The 13,003-nt window shown below is 38.3% G+C and overlaps 1 protein-coding gene and 1 pseudogene across 2 annotated transcripts in view; one reads left to right on the forward strand and one right to left on the reverse strand.

Moving 5' to 3' along the window:
• Window positions 1–13,003, reverse strand: part of WDR70 (WD repeat domain 70) — a 296,048-nt gene that overhangs the window by 264,991 nt on the left and 18,054 nt on the right. For both annotated transcript variants that reach the window (XM_029940982.1, XM_029940983.1), the window contains one exon: window positions 4,670–4,868. In XM_029940982.1, coding sequence (XP_029796842.1) covers window positions 4,670–4,868 — 199 coding nt within the window. The remainder of the gene's footprint in view (window positions 1–4,669; window positions 4,869–13,003) is intronic.
• Window positions 5,942–6,819, forward strand: LOC115293208 (annotated as a pseudogene).

The raw sequence follows: 13,003 nt of genomic DNA on the forward strand, positions 1-13,003 counted from the left end.
GAGGGAGAGAGAGTTGGGGAGAGAGAGGGATGCAGAACTTGAGAGACTACTGAATGCTGAGAATGAACTGAGGGTTGGGGGGGAGGGGGGAGGGGGGAAGAGAGGTGGTGGTGATGGTGGAGGGCACTTGAGGGAAAGAGCACTGGGTGTTGTATGGAAAACAATTTGACAATAAAATATTAAAAAAATAATAATAAAAAAAAAAACTACAGTCTGAAAACTGAACAACTCCATTCAAGGCCAATATAACTTAACAAAATCTAGAAAGCCACTGCAGTCACATTCATTTTTCCAAATTTCTAAGCTGTCTGCTTTATTCACCATTTCTGCCCTAGCCTCAGAAAGACTAGTTATGATAGACATCAAAAGATATTTTTCCTCTTGGAAAAGAAATAAGGAATCTCACACTCTTCTTCTGTCTCCCTTCCAAAGGTTTAGTTAATCCATTAACAATGCTAACAAACTCTGCATTATCAATTAGTACACACCTTAAAATTAAGGCTGTTATTGGTACACTCATCAACAACCCTGCTTTGACCACGCATACTATTTTATCAGGTAAAACAACAATTTTCTTTCAATAGATGCAACATGTGGGGCGCCTGGGTGGCTTAGTCGGTTGAGCGTCTGGCCTCAGCTCAGGTCATGGTCTCACGGTTTGTGGGTTTGAGCCCCACATCGGGCTCTGTGCTGACAGCTAGTTCAGAGCCTGGAGCCTGCTTCAGATTCTGTGTCTCTCTGTCTCTCTGACCCTCCCCTGCTTGTGGTGTGTCTGTCTTTTAAAAATAAATAAAAAACATTAAAAAAAAATTTTTTTAAAGATGCAACATGTATGATCTTATAAAAAACCACGAAACTAAAAAACAAACAAAAACACAGAAAACTGATAATCAGTCCCCTGATATGCTTTTTTTTTAATGTTTTATTTATTTTTGATACAGAGAGAGATAGAGCATGAGAGGGGAAGGGGCCGAGAGAGAAGGAGACACAGAACCGGAAGCAGGCTCCAGGCTCTGAGCTAGCTGTCAGCACAGAGCCTGACACAGGGCTCGAACCCACGAACGTGAGATCTGACCTGAGCCGAAGTCGGAGGCTTAACCAACTGAGCTACCCAGGCGCCCCCCCGATATGCTTTAAATACAGCCATGAAAGGCTAAAGCTTACGGACGAGCTTCTGAGTCCCACACCTCGGCATGTGTTTACTTCTTTGCACAGCTGCGCTTCAGGCTTACTCACACATTAGTTCCACATCAAAAGTTTGGCCTTCTTTGTCAACTTTCTGTTCTGGGCAAGTTGGCTTTCGCATCATCTGGAATCTGACCTTGTATATATTGCCTTTGTTCCTGCTATTTACTCTTCACAGACAGCACGTGGCCTACACGCACCGTGTCCATCAAAATGTAACCCTCTACAAGGTTTTCAAATCCCACGTCCTCCAGAAAGATGCTCTTCTCTGTACCGATCTCTACGTTTGTTCTCAGCAGCCTCACCTTGCCACCGCCCCCTCATAAGAAAACTCAGCCACGCCTAACCATATGAGATTTTGCCACCATATCGTATACTTGCAAAAAAATAGCAATTTTTTTCTTGTTCATGACACCCTTTTTTCCATTCTCTGTTCTCCAACTTCTTGTCAGCCTTGCAAACCTGTGTTAATCAGCTGAGGCTACCATAACAAAATACCACAAACTAGATGTCTTAAATATCAGAAATTTATTTTCTTATAGTTCTGGAAGCTAGGAGTCCAAGATCAAAGTGTTGGCAAATTTGGTTTCTCTTGAGAGCTTTCTTTCTGGCTTCTAGATGCCTACCTTCTTGCTCTGTTATATGCAGACCTGGTTCTCTGGTGTCTCTCTTCTTTTTTTTTTTTTTAATTAAAAAAAATTTTTTATAGAGAATGAACATGAGTGAAGGAGAGAGGCAGAGGAGGAGGGGAGGAAGGGACGGAGAGGGAGAGGAAAAGAGAGGGAGAGAGGGGGAGAGGGAGAGGGAGAGGGAGAGGGAAAGAGGGAAAGAGAGAAAGAATGAATATTTCAAGCAGGCTCCACGCTCAGCACAGAGAGCTTGATCTCATGACTGTGAGATCATGACCAAAGGCAAAACCAGAGTTGGATGCTTAACTGACGGGGCCACCCAGGCTCCCCAGTGTCTCTCTTCTCGTAAGGCCACTAATCCTGTAACATCCAGGGTCTACCCTTATGACCTACAATTTAACCTTAATTACTTCCAAAGAGTCTCGTCTCCAAATGCAGCCACACTAGGGGTTAAGGCTTCAACATATGAATTTTGAGGGCACACAAATATTCACTACACAATATTCTCACATTTCATGATCAAGTTAAATATTACCTCCTCTGTGAACTACCCCAAATAAGTAAGCATAACTTTCTCACGTCCATAGCCTGTTGTGACGTAGATGTAACCTTTTTGTTGCTTCTGATTTATCTGTGTGTGCTTGGAAAGAAAATATTAGATAAGGGTTCTAGGGGCACCTGGGTGGCTCAGTCAGTTAAGCCTCCGACTTCACCTCAGGTCATGATCTCACATTTGTGGGTTCGAGCCCCGCATCAGGCTCTGTGCTGACAGCTCAGAGCCTGGAACCTGCTTCCGATTCTGTGTCTCCCTCTCTCTCTGCCCCTCCCTGCTCATGCTCTGTCTCTCTCTGTCTCAAAAATAAATAAAACATTAAAAAAATTTTAAAAAGATAAGGGTTCTATATATACACAGTAAAAATATATACACCTATACATTTATACTATTCAGTACTATATGCTTACTAATTGTCTTAACAATTTCTGAATCTCCCATTGTAATTGTAGATTTGTCTATCTCTCCTTGTAATTCTGTCAATTTTTGCTTTGAATATATTATGTTAAATTCATGGAGAGTAAGATGCCAAATTTTCCTGGAGAATAAACTTTTCCTTTTACCATTAAATAGTGACGTTCATTTTGCCAATTAGACTATGACATAGAGATTAGTTTGTGTTACATTAGTTTTATAAGACTAATCAGTTATCTTTTGGTTAGTATTTTCCTGCTATATTCTAATCCTTTTTCTTTTTTTAAAGTTAGACATGCAGCCCAATGCAGGGCTTGAACTTACAACCCTAAGATCAAGACCTGAGCTGAGATCAAAAGTTGGACATGTTATTAACCAACTGAACCACCCAGGCGTCCCATTCCTTTCCTTCAACGTTTCTATGCCATTACATTTTAGATATATCACTTGTAAACAAACTATATCTAAATTTTTAAATGTAATCTGAGAATTTTAAGTGGCAAGTTGAGTCCACTTACATCTCATGAGAATACTGATACATTTGTATTCCTGCCTACCCTCTTCTTTGTGATCTCTATTTACCAAGATTTTCCTGTACCTCTTTTTTCTCCTTTCCTGTCTTTTACTGCATCGACTGAGTTTTCTTCAAAGGCATATCAAGAGCATTGCTGTGGAACTGGCATAGACAATAAGGGGGTGTGTTTTCTGAAAAGAACCTTAAGACAATATTAAAATCAACTGAAGATAAGTCTGTTTTTCATTATCACCATTTGCTGGCAGTTCTAAAAATGTCAGTGCAGAAATTTGTTTTTTGTTGTTTTTTACTATGATTAATGCTGAGTTTTGAGAATATATTTTGTAAGCTTCAAATTAGCATATTTTTATTGTTTCAATAAGCATTGTATTATACATGCAGTTAATTTAAATAACTCCCAGTTTCACAGTCTGTACCACATACATGCACAAACATACTCAGATACTTATGTTAACAGATAGTGTTTTGGGTGGTTCAAAATCATTCAAGCTTACTTTAAGGGTAGTTTCATATCTGTAATCCTTGTTATACTACACATTTCTGCATTTAAACAGCAGATTCAAAACAAACCAATATATCAAGACAAAGAAACAATACTTGAGTATCTTCCATTATGTTATTCTTTGAGAAAAAGCAAAAGATGGGAGACAAAGTTGGCAGAAGAATTCAAAACGGCAATACTTGAACACCTCACTTATTTTTACCAAAAACAGTCTAAAGCAGATAATTTGATGATAATCTTTACCAAATCTAGCCATTTCCTGATTTTTACAGAAGAAATCTTTAGAAGTTCTTATCAAATGTATTAGAAAATGATATTTTTCTAAAAGAGACATTTTAGTGAAACCAGATATTTTTCAAAAGCCACTAGGATTGATATCAAAATAAAAAAAGATGTGATCAACACTGCAGTTTCAGGCATCTATCATAAAACACAATTTTTAATTAAACTGCCTAATTTATCCTTTATTTATTTTGAGAGAGCATGCACACATGAATGCACACAAGCAAGGCTGGGCAGAGGCGTGCAACAGAGTCCCAGGCACACTTCTCACGCCCAGCACAGAGACCAACTCAGGGCTCAATCCCACAAACTGTGAGATCGAGAGTTGGGCACTTTACCAACTGGACCACCCAGGTGCCTTTTTAACACATTGCTTCCTGCTGTCCACTTATTTTTTGAGTTATACTGCCTTGTTCCTGAAGTACATCCTTACAAGTTCTTCCAACAAGAGCTATCAGTAACACACTCAAAACTATTCCTTATTTGCTCTCACACATGAATAACAATTAGCAGGGAACTGGTCTCTGTGCTATTCCAATGAATTGGTAAACTACTACTGAAATACTTACTTCCTCGTCTTCTGATTCACCGTCGTCGTCATCATCATCATCATCTGCTTCTTCATAAAGAGGTGGCGGTAAAGGACCAACAATGCCTTCCTCCGTATGATCACCTGGTTCTTCCGTCATTTTAAGAGGTAAAGGAGGGCCAATTAATTCATCATCAGAAGAACCAGTACCCTCTTCACTTCCACTGCTGCTTGTATCCCTGAAAATACAAAAACAGAAACTCTTTGCCTCTACCGCAACGAAGAACACTCTCTAGAGATAGTATTCATTTCCCAGGAAACTCTGCCTCTCCTTTTAATAACTAAGTTTTTCTTTAAATTAATTAATTAATCTGTAGTTTGTTAAAATTGTAACTCAAACATTAAATGCATAACTTGGGTATTATTTTATCTTAAGAAAGTAAAAGTTTCTTTTATCTACTTATCTTACTAAACATAAAGTCAGAGTTAAAGATCACAGCAATAATGTTACAGGCCCATTAGATAATCCTTACTTATGAAGAGCAGGCAAGACTGGAATGTGGAAGAAAAACTACAAAATACTATATACTGAGGTAACCAATGCCTCTGTTTCCTAGATCTGAAGCCCATCACTGTTTTTACCACAGGAGCAAATTAAGTCAGCCACGTAAGAAAGTTAGTATTATTCCCATAACATTTGAATATATTTTCTGAAACACAAATTGTTTCTCAGTTTTAATTCAAATGTGTTGAGTTGCTAAAATGGTTTATGTAGCCTCCCTGGATTCTAAAACTACCTTACTGTAGAGTGTATCACACTGATTCTCCAGTGTTTTTCTACCCAGCGCACTTGAGGACCATGACATACTTTCATTGAGGTCTTTACCACACATCTCTAGGCATTCTGAAAGCCACGACCATCCATCATATCCCTTCACCTCCTACCCCATCCCAAAGGGTTCAGAACTGTGTTTATAATTGTGTGCATTAATTTGTCATATATTTTACAAAACTCAAAGTATTAATGCCCTGTAATAAAGTATTTCTAGTATGTAAGCCTCATGAAAGCAGAAATTTCTGTGGGTTGTGTTCATTGCTGTCTCTAGCACCTAAATGAGGCCTGACATAATTAATAGGCACCCAATTCCACTGAAGAAAAAAATGTGATTTTTCCTTTTATTTTTATCTAAGGTCAATACTGAAGGGAATACATACTTAAACACAGTATCCACATAAGAAGGCAGTGGTTGCTTTTCTGCCTGTGGACGCCGCCAAGTAAGCATCATTGAAGTCTCCCCCTCCCACCGCCGTCATGTCTAAGTCAGAGTCTCCCAAAGAGCCTGAACAGCTTGCAGAAGCTTTTCATCAGAGGTTTGAGCTTTGAAACAACCGATAAGAGTCTGAGGAGCCATTTTGAGCAATGGGGAACACTTACAGACTGTGAGGTAATGAGAGATCCAAACACCAAGCGCTCCAGAGGCTTTGGGTTTGTCACCTATGCCACTGTGGAGTAAGTGGATGCAGCCATGAATGCAAGGCCACACAAGCTGGATGGAAGAGTTGTAGAACCAAAGAGGGCTGTCTCTAGAGAAGATTCTCAAAGACCTGGGGCCCACTTAACTGTGAAAAATATTTTTGTCGGTGGCATTAAAGAAGACACTGAAGAACATCATCTAAGAGATGATTTTTGAACAGCATGGGAAAATTGAAGTGATTGAAATCATGACTGACCGAGGCAGTGGCAAAAAGAGAGGCTTTGCTTTTGTAACATTTGACGACCATGACTCTGTAGACAAGATTGTCATTCAAAAATACCATACTGTGAACGGCCACAACTGTGAAGTAAGGAAGGCTTTATCTAAACAAGAGATGGCCAGTGCTTCTTCCAGCCAAAGAGGTCGAAGTGGTTCTGGAAACTTCGGTGGTGGTCGTGGAGGTGGTTTTGGTGGGAATGACAACTTTGGTCGTGGAGGAAACTTCAGTGGGCGTGGTGGTGGATATGGTGGCAGTGGGGATGGCTATAATGGATTTGGTAATGATGGAAGCAACTTTGGAGGTGGTGGAAGCTATAATGATTTTGGCAACTACAACAATCAATCTTCAAATTTTGGACCCATGAAAAGAGGACATTTTGGAGGCAGAAGCTCTGGCCCCTATGGTGGTGGAGGCCAATACTTTGCCAAACCATGAAACCAAGGTGACTGGCAGTTCCAGCAGCAGCAGTAGCTATGGCAGTGGCAGAAGGTTTTAATTACTGCCGGGAAACAAAGCTTAGCAGGAGAGGAGAGCCACAGAAGTGACAGGAAAGCTACAGGGAAGCTACAGGTTACAACAGATTTGTGAACTCAGCCAAGCACAGTGGTGGCAGGGCCTAGCTGCTACAAAGAAGACATGTTTTAGACAATACTCATGTGTATGGGCAAAAAACTCTAGGACTGTATTTGTGACTAATTGTATAACAGGTTATTTTAGTTTCTGTTCTGTGGAAAGTGTAAAGCATTCCAACAAAGGGTTTTAATGTAGATTTTTTTTTTTGCACCCATGCTGTTGATTGCTAAATGTTATAGTCTGATCATGACGCTGAATAAATGTGTCTTAAAAAAAAAATAATAAAGGCAGTGGTTTAGCTTATGGTGCTCCAGCCCCACAGGCCTTCTTCCAAACGCTTTAGGCTAAGCTTGGTCTTTGCACTTGCAGTTCCCTCTGCTGGAAGTGATTGTTAAATGGCCTCTTCCTCATCTTTTAGGTCTCGTCACATGTCACGTCTTCAAAGAGGCTTTAATGGCCACCCTTTCTAAACTTTTGAACATATCTCTATCAGTCATTTTCATTCTCTTAGTTTATCTTTATTAAATACCTAAGTTATTTTATTTGATTGGTTACTTGGTTTACAATCTGTTATCTGTCTTCTCAAATATCCCCCCAACAATATGAGCTCAGAGATCTCATCTGCCTTGCTCATTGCTGTATCCCCAGCGCGGAAAGCAGTGCCTAACCCACAACAGATGTTCAATAAATAATAGTTGAGTGACTGAAGAGATTTTTATTAAAGTAGTCACACTCCAAAATTTTCTCCCTGTGATTAAATCACAAATTCCTAACTGTACTAGTTTAGAAGTCACAGACTTCTAATGCAAAACTATTCAGAGCACAGAGAGCTCTAAACTAAACTGTTAATCCTTAGCACCAGTGCTTTCACTGAGTTAACTAGTTCAGAAGCAAGCCCTGAACTGACAACAAGAATCTGTGCAGTCCCATATGCACATAAAACTAAAGTCGATGGAATGTATCAGCTTCTATGCAGTTTCGATGTCCATTTCTGTCCTTTTGCTCCTAATGTACACAGCCAAAATATTAAACAATATTAACATATTTTCAATTTCTGGAAAACAAAATCCGTAAAATTATGCCCAAAAATGTCCGTGACAGGAAACAGAACACATTCCATGTTTACAATATGCCTTGACTCAACGTGATGCCAAAATATGAACCAGAGCCTGAGAAACAATATGCATCTGAAGAGAAAACAGAGGAGTCAAAACCTGATGTTTTTCTCAGCTGACTTTTTAAGAGAGAGCTTAAAAAAGGTGTGTAATTATATAATTCCATTTAGAAATTAATTTTGTAAGCAAAATCCATTATTCCTGGTACTAATTTCTTTAGAGAAAATGCAAATGTCTAAATGGTTCCTACCTTACAAATTTGGAGAGCATCAATATTTCTCTCCTATCCTGCAGCTATGTTTCATACAATAAATGACATATTTCTTCCCACTATTTGATTCTGAATGGCAACTTATATTCATATACTATTTCTCTAGAGCCAAAAAAAGGAGTAGTCTTAGGGACACCTGGTGGCTCAGTCAGTTGAGTGTCCAACTATTAATTTCAGCTCAGGTCATGATCCCAGAGTCGTGAGACGGAGCCCCACATGAGGCTTCATGCTGAGTGTGGAGCCTGCTTGGGATTCTCTTCTCCCTCTCTTTTTCTCTCTTTGTCCTCTCCGCCCCCCCCCCGAACTTCTGCCACTGTCCTCTACTTACACATGCTCTCACTCTGTGTCTAAAATTTTAATTGTTTTTAATTAATTTTTTTATGTTTATTTATTTTCACTGAGAGAGAGAACGCATGAGTGAGAGAGGGTCAGAAAGAGAGGGAGAGAGAATCCCAAGCAAGCTTCACACTGTCAGCATAGAGCCAATGTAGGGCTGCAACTCACACACCGTGAGATCACCACCTGAGCTGAAATCAAGAGTCTGAAGTTTAACTGACTGAACCACCCAGGCACCCACCAAAAAATTAAATTTTTTTTTTAAAGTAGTAGTCTTAAATGACTACCTTCCTCTAAACCAAATTTTAACAATATTGTAGGGGTTTTTTTTTAATTATTTGGGGGCACCTGGGTGGCTCAGTTGTTTAAGCATCCAACTCTTGATCTCAGTTCAGATTTTATCTCAGGGTCACAAGTTCAAGCCCTGCATTGGGGTCTGTGCTATATGTGAAGCCTACTTAAAAAATAATAATAATAATGGATAAAAAATAAAAATGGCTAAAGGACTTCAATAGTTATTTCTCTAAAGAGGATATATAAAAGGCCAATTAGCACATCAAAAAATGCTCAATACCTTAGATATTAGGGAAATGAAAATAAAAACTACATACTATTCACATCTACTAGGATGACTATATTAAAGACATAATGAAACAAAATGGAAAATAACTAATAACAAGAATGTGAAAAAATTGGAACCCTCATATATTGCTGACAGGAACGTAAAATGGTGCATCCACTGTGGAAAACAGTTCGGCAATTCCTCATACAGAAAGTTAAACGGGTACCTTGCTGGCTCAGTCAGAGGAGCATACGACTCTTGATCTCTGGGTCATGAAGTCGAGCCCCATGTTGGGTATACAAATTACTTAAAATAAATAATTAGGGGCACCTGGCTGGCTCAGTCAGTGGAGCATGTGACTATTGATCTTGGGGTAGTAAGTTCAAGCTTACACTGAGTGTAAAGATTACTTATAAACTTTTTTAAAAATGAGTCTTAAAAAGTAAATGAATAAAAATTTTAAAAAAAAGAAAGTTAAACATAAAATTACCATGTAATCCATAAATTCCACTCCTAGGTATATACCAAAAAGAATTAAAAGCAAAGACTCAAAAACATATACTTGCAAACCAATGTTCATTGCATTCACAGAACTCAAAAAGTGGAAACCTAAAAATATTCATTAACAAATGAAAAATCAACAAATTGTGGCATATATATACAATGGAATACTACTTAGCGATTTAAAGGAATGAAGTTCTGATACAACAAGAACCTTGAAAACATCATCCAAAGTGAAAGAAGCCAGACACAAAAGGAAAAACAGTGCATAATCCACTTATATGAAATATATAGAACAAGTAAATTCAAGGAGACAGAAAGTAGATCAGAGGTATCAGAAGCTAAGAGGAGAGAACAGTGGGGAATCATTGCTTAATCGTCAAATTTCTGTATGGAGTGATAAAAATTTTGGAAAAAGAAATTTGCTTACTTCCCAGAAAAAAAAAATCAAGACAGCAGTAAAAAGTTACAATTTAGAAATATTAAGGTAAATAAAAGATGAAAACAAAAAATTTAGGTAGGTTTTTTTCTGGGAAGTAAGAATTATGAACAAGGAAAAACAATGTTTGACTTTGTAATGTGTATAAATTCTTTGACAAAAATTTAAAAGATTAGTGGTTGCTGGGAGTTAGCGAAAAGGAGTAATGAAAAGGTAGAGCACAGACGATGTTTAAGCCACTGAAACTACTCTGACTGATATATAATGGTAGCTACAGGTCATTACACATTTGTCCAAACCTACAGAATGTATAACATCAAAGACTGAACTCTCATGCAAACTATGGATTCTGAGTGATGATGAGATGTCAGCATGGGGTCATTAATTGTAACAAATGTATCACTCTGGTGGGGGGTGTTAATGATGAGAGAGGTAGGAGGGCCAGGGCTACACGAAAAAAAAAATCTCTGTATGTTCTGCTCAATTTTGCAATGAGCCTAAAACTGATCTAAAAAATAAAGCCTTAGAGAGACTGGATAGCTCAGTCGGTTAAGCATCTGACTTCAGCTCAGGTCATGATCTCACAGTTCCTGAGTTTGAGCTCTGCATCTAGCTCTGTGCTGACAGCTCAGAGCCAAGAGCCAGATTCAGTTCTGGGTCTCCCTCTCTCTGCCCCTTCCCCCCCTCAAGAATAAACATTTAAAAAATTAAAAATATAGAAGCCCCTGAGTGGCTCAGTTAGTTAAGCATCAAATTTCAGCTCAGGTCATGATCTTACTGCTCCTGGACTCGAGCCCTGCTGTCTGGCTCTGTGCTGACAGCTCAGAGTCCAGAGCCTCCTTCAGATCCTGTTTCTCTCTCTCTGCCCCTCCCCCACTCATGCTCTGTCTCTGTCTCTCTCTCTCTCAAAAATAAACATTAAATTATTTTAATTAAAAAATAAAATAAAAATTAAAGCCTATTAAATAAATTTTTTTTAAATTAAAAATAAAGGGGCAGAAGAAATTGATTATCTTTATGGAGGAGAAAATAAAATGATTTCAACTTTACATTACTCACAAAAGGCAATTCTGGATTGATTAGACCGAAATGTGAAAAACAAAACTTGAAAACTTCAGGAAAAACATAGGAAGTTATCTTCATGATCTCAGACCAAGGACTCATTCCTTTTTTATTTATTTATTTTGGGGGATAATGCATGTGCAGGAGCATGAGGAGGAGAGGGGCAGAGAGAGTGAGGGAGAGAGAATCCCAAGCGCAGAGCCTGATATAGGGCTTCATCCCAAGACTAGAAGATCATGACCTGAGCTGACATCAAGAGTTGGACGCTCAACCAACTGAGCCACCTGGCACCCTAAAACTCATTTCTTAAACAAAATGCAAAAGCACCATAGAAGAAAAGATTAACAAACAAGAATACATTAAAATTTGAAACGTGTTTATTTTAAAAAATATCATTAAAAATAATAAACCATCAACCAACCAATGTAAAATCTTGCGGATCTTTTTGTATCTTCAGAAGAAAAAACATATTTCCAGTTTAAAATGATGCACAACTACACTACTAACCAGCAAAAAGCAAATGAACATCACAAGGCTATTACTTCACAATAATCAGATTGGCAAAAATGAAAATGTGTAACAATAATGGGTGTTGGCAAGGATATAGAGCAACAGGAACTCTTACACTCTGCTGATGTAAATGGATACAAACTCTTCAGAAAATAATTAAGCCAATCTAGTAAAAGTATGTACTTAACTCAAAGACCTAACAAGTCTACTACTAGATACATACTCTAAAGAAACTTTTGTACAATAAAACAGAGGATGGCTACAAGGCAGTCACTAAAAACATATAATATAGAGAAACAGCAACTTAAATTGATTAGGCAATGGAAAAACTGTAGTATATTTCTAAAAATAAAACCAAACCACATTGAAAATGAACTATAGCCTCACTTGTAAACATCAATGAATCTCAAAAACATCTTGGAAAAAAAACCCTCCAAATTGAAAAAAGAATTTGTGACATCATTAACAACATCAGTATAAAATAAGAAATCATGGGGCCCCTGGGTGGCTCAGTCAGTTGAGCATCCGACTCTTGATTTCAGCTTAGGTCATGATCCCACAGTTGGTGGGATGGAGCCCCAAGTTAGCGCCCTGACAGTGCAAAGCCTTCTTGGGATTCTCTCTCTGCCCCTCCCCCACTCACACTCATTCATATGCATGCACCCTAAATAAATAAATAATTTTAAATAAGAAATCATATAAAACAACATAATATTTAGGAATATACATAGATCTAATAAACTATTTAAAAAAGGAAGGAAGAATAAACAGAATGAAGATTTCCTCTGGGGAGGAGAGAGAAATAGGAGCTGAGAGAGGACTTCAAAGCTCTGTCTCCCAAGCTGGGCGTTCATTTCATCATTCTTTACTTTAAATGTAGGATATATAGAGCTTTACATATATGATATACTTCATGACAAAAATTTTTTGTTTAATTAAAGGGAAAAATATCCCTTTCTGGGAGCTGCATCAGCCTTGCTGGATGACACAGTCCCAGCAAGGAAATGGCAGATGTCTGTACAGCTCCTGCCATGAAGCGAAACTGGTATCTCCTTTTACTATTGGCTCATACTGGGAACAGGACTCCTGTTATTGATTAGGCCTCACAATGTTCCAAATCAGACTGTTATTTCCCACACAGATTCCTCATGAGAAGAAGCTTATTCCCACCTCTACAAAGAAGAATTTAGTCAAAGCACTGCAGATGTTGTCAAAAGGCTCTTCTAACGAGCCTCACAAACCTAAAACAT

Source organism: Suricata suricatta, chromosome 6 (assembly GCF_006229205.1).
Source record: "Suricata suricatta isolate VVHF042 chromosome 6, meerkat_22Aug2017_6uvM2_HiC, whole genome shotgun sequence".
Lineage (NCBI taxonomy): Eukaryota > Metazoa > Chordata > Mammalia > Carnivora > Herpestidae > Suricata > Suricata suricatta.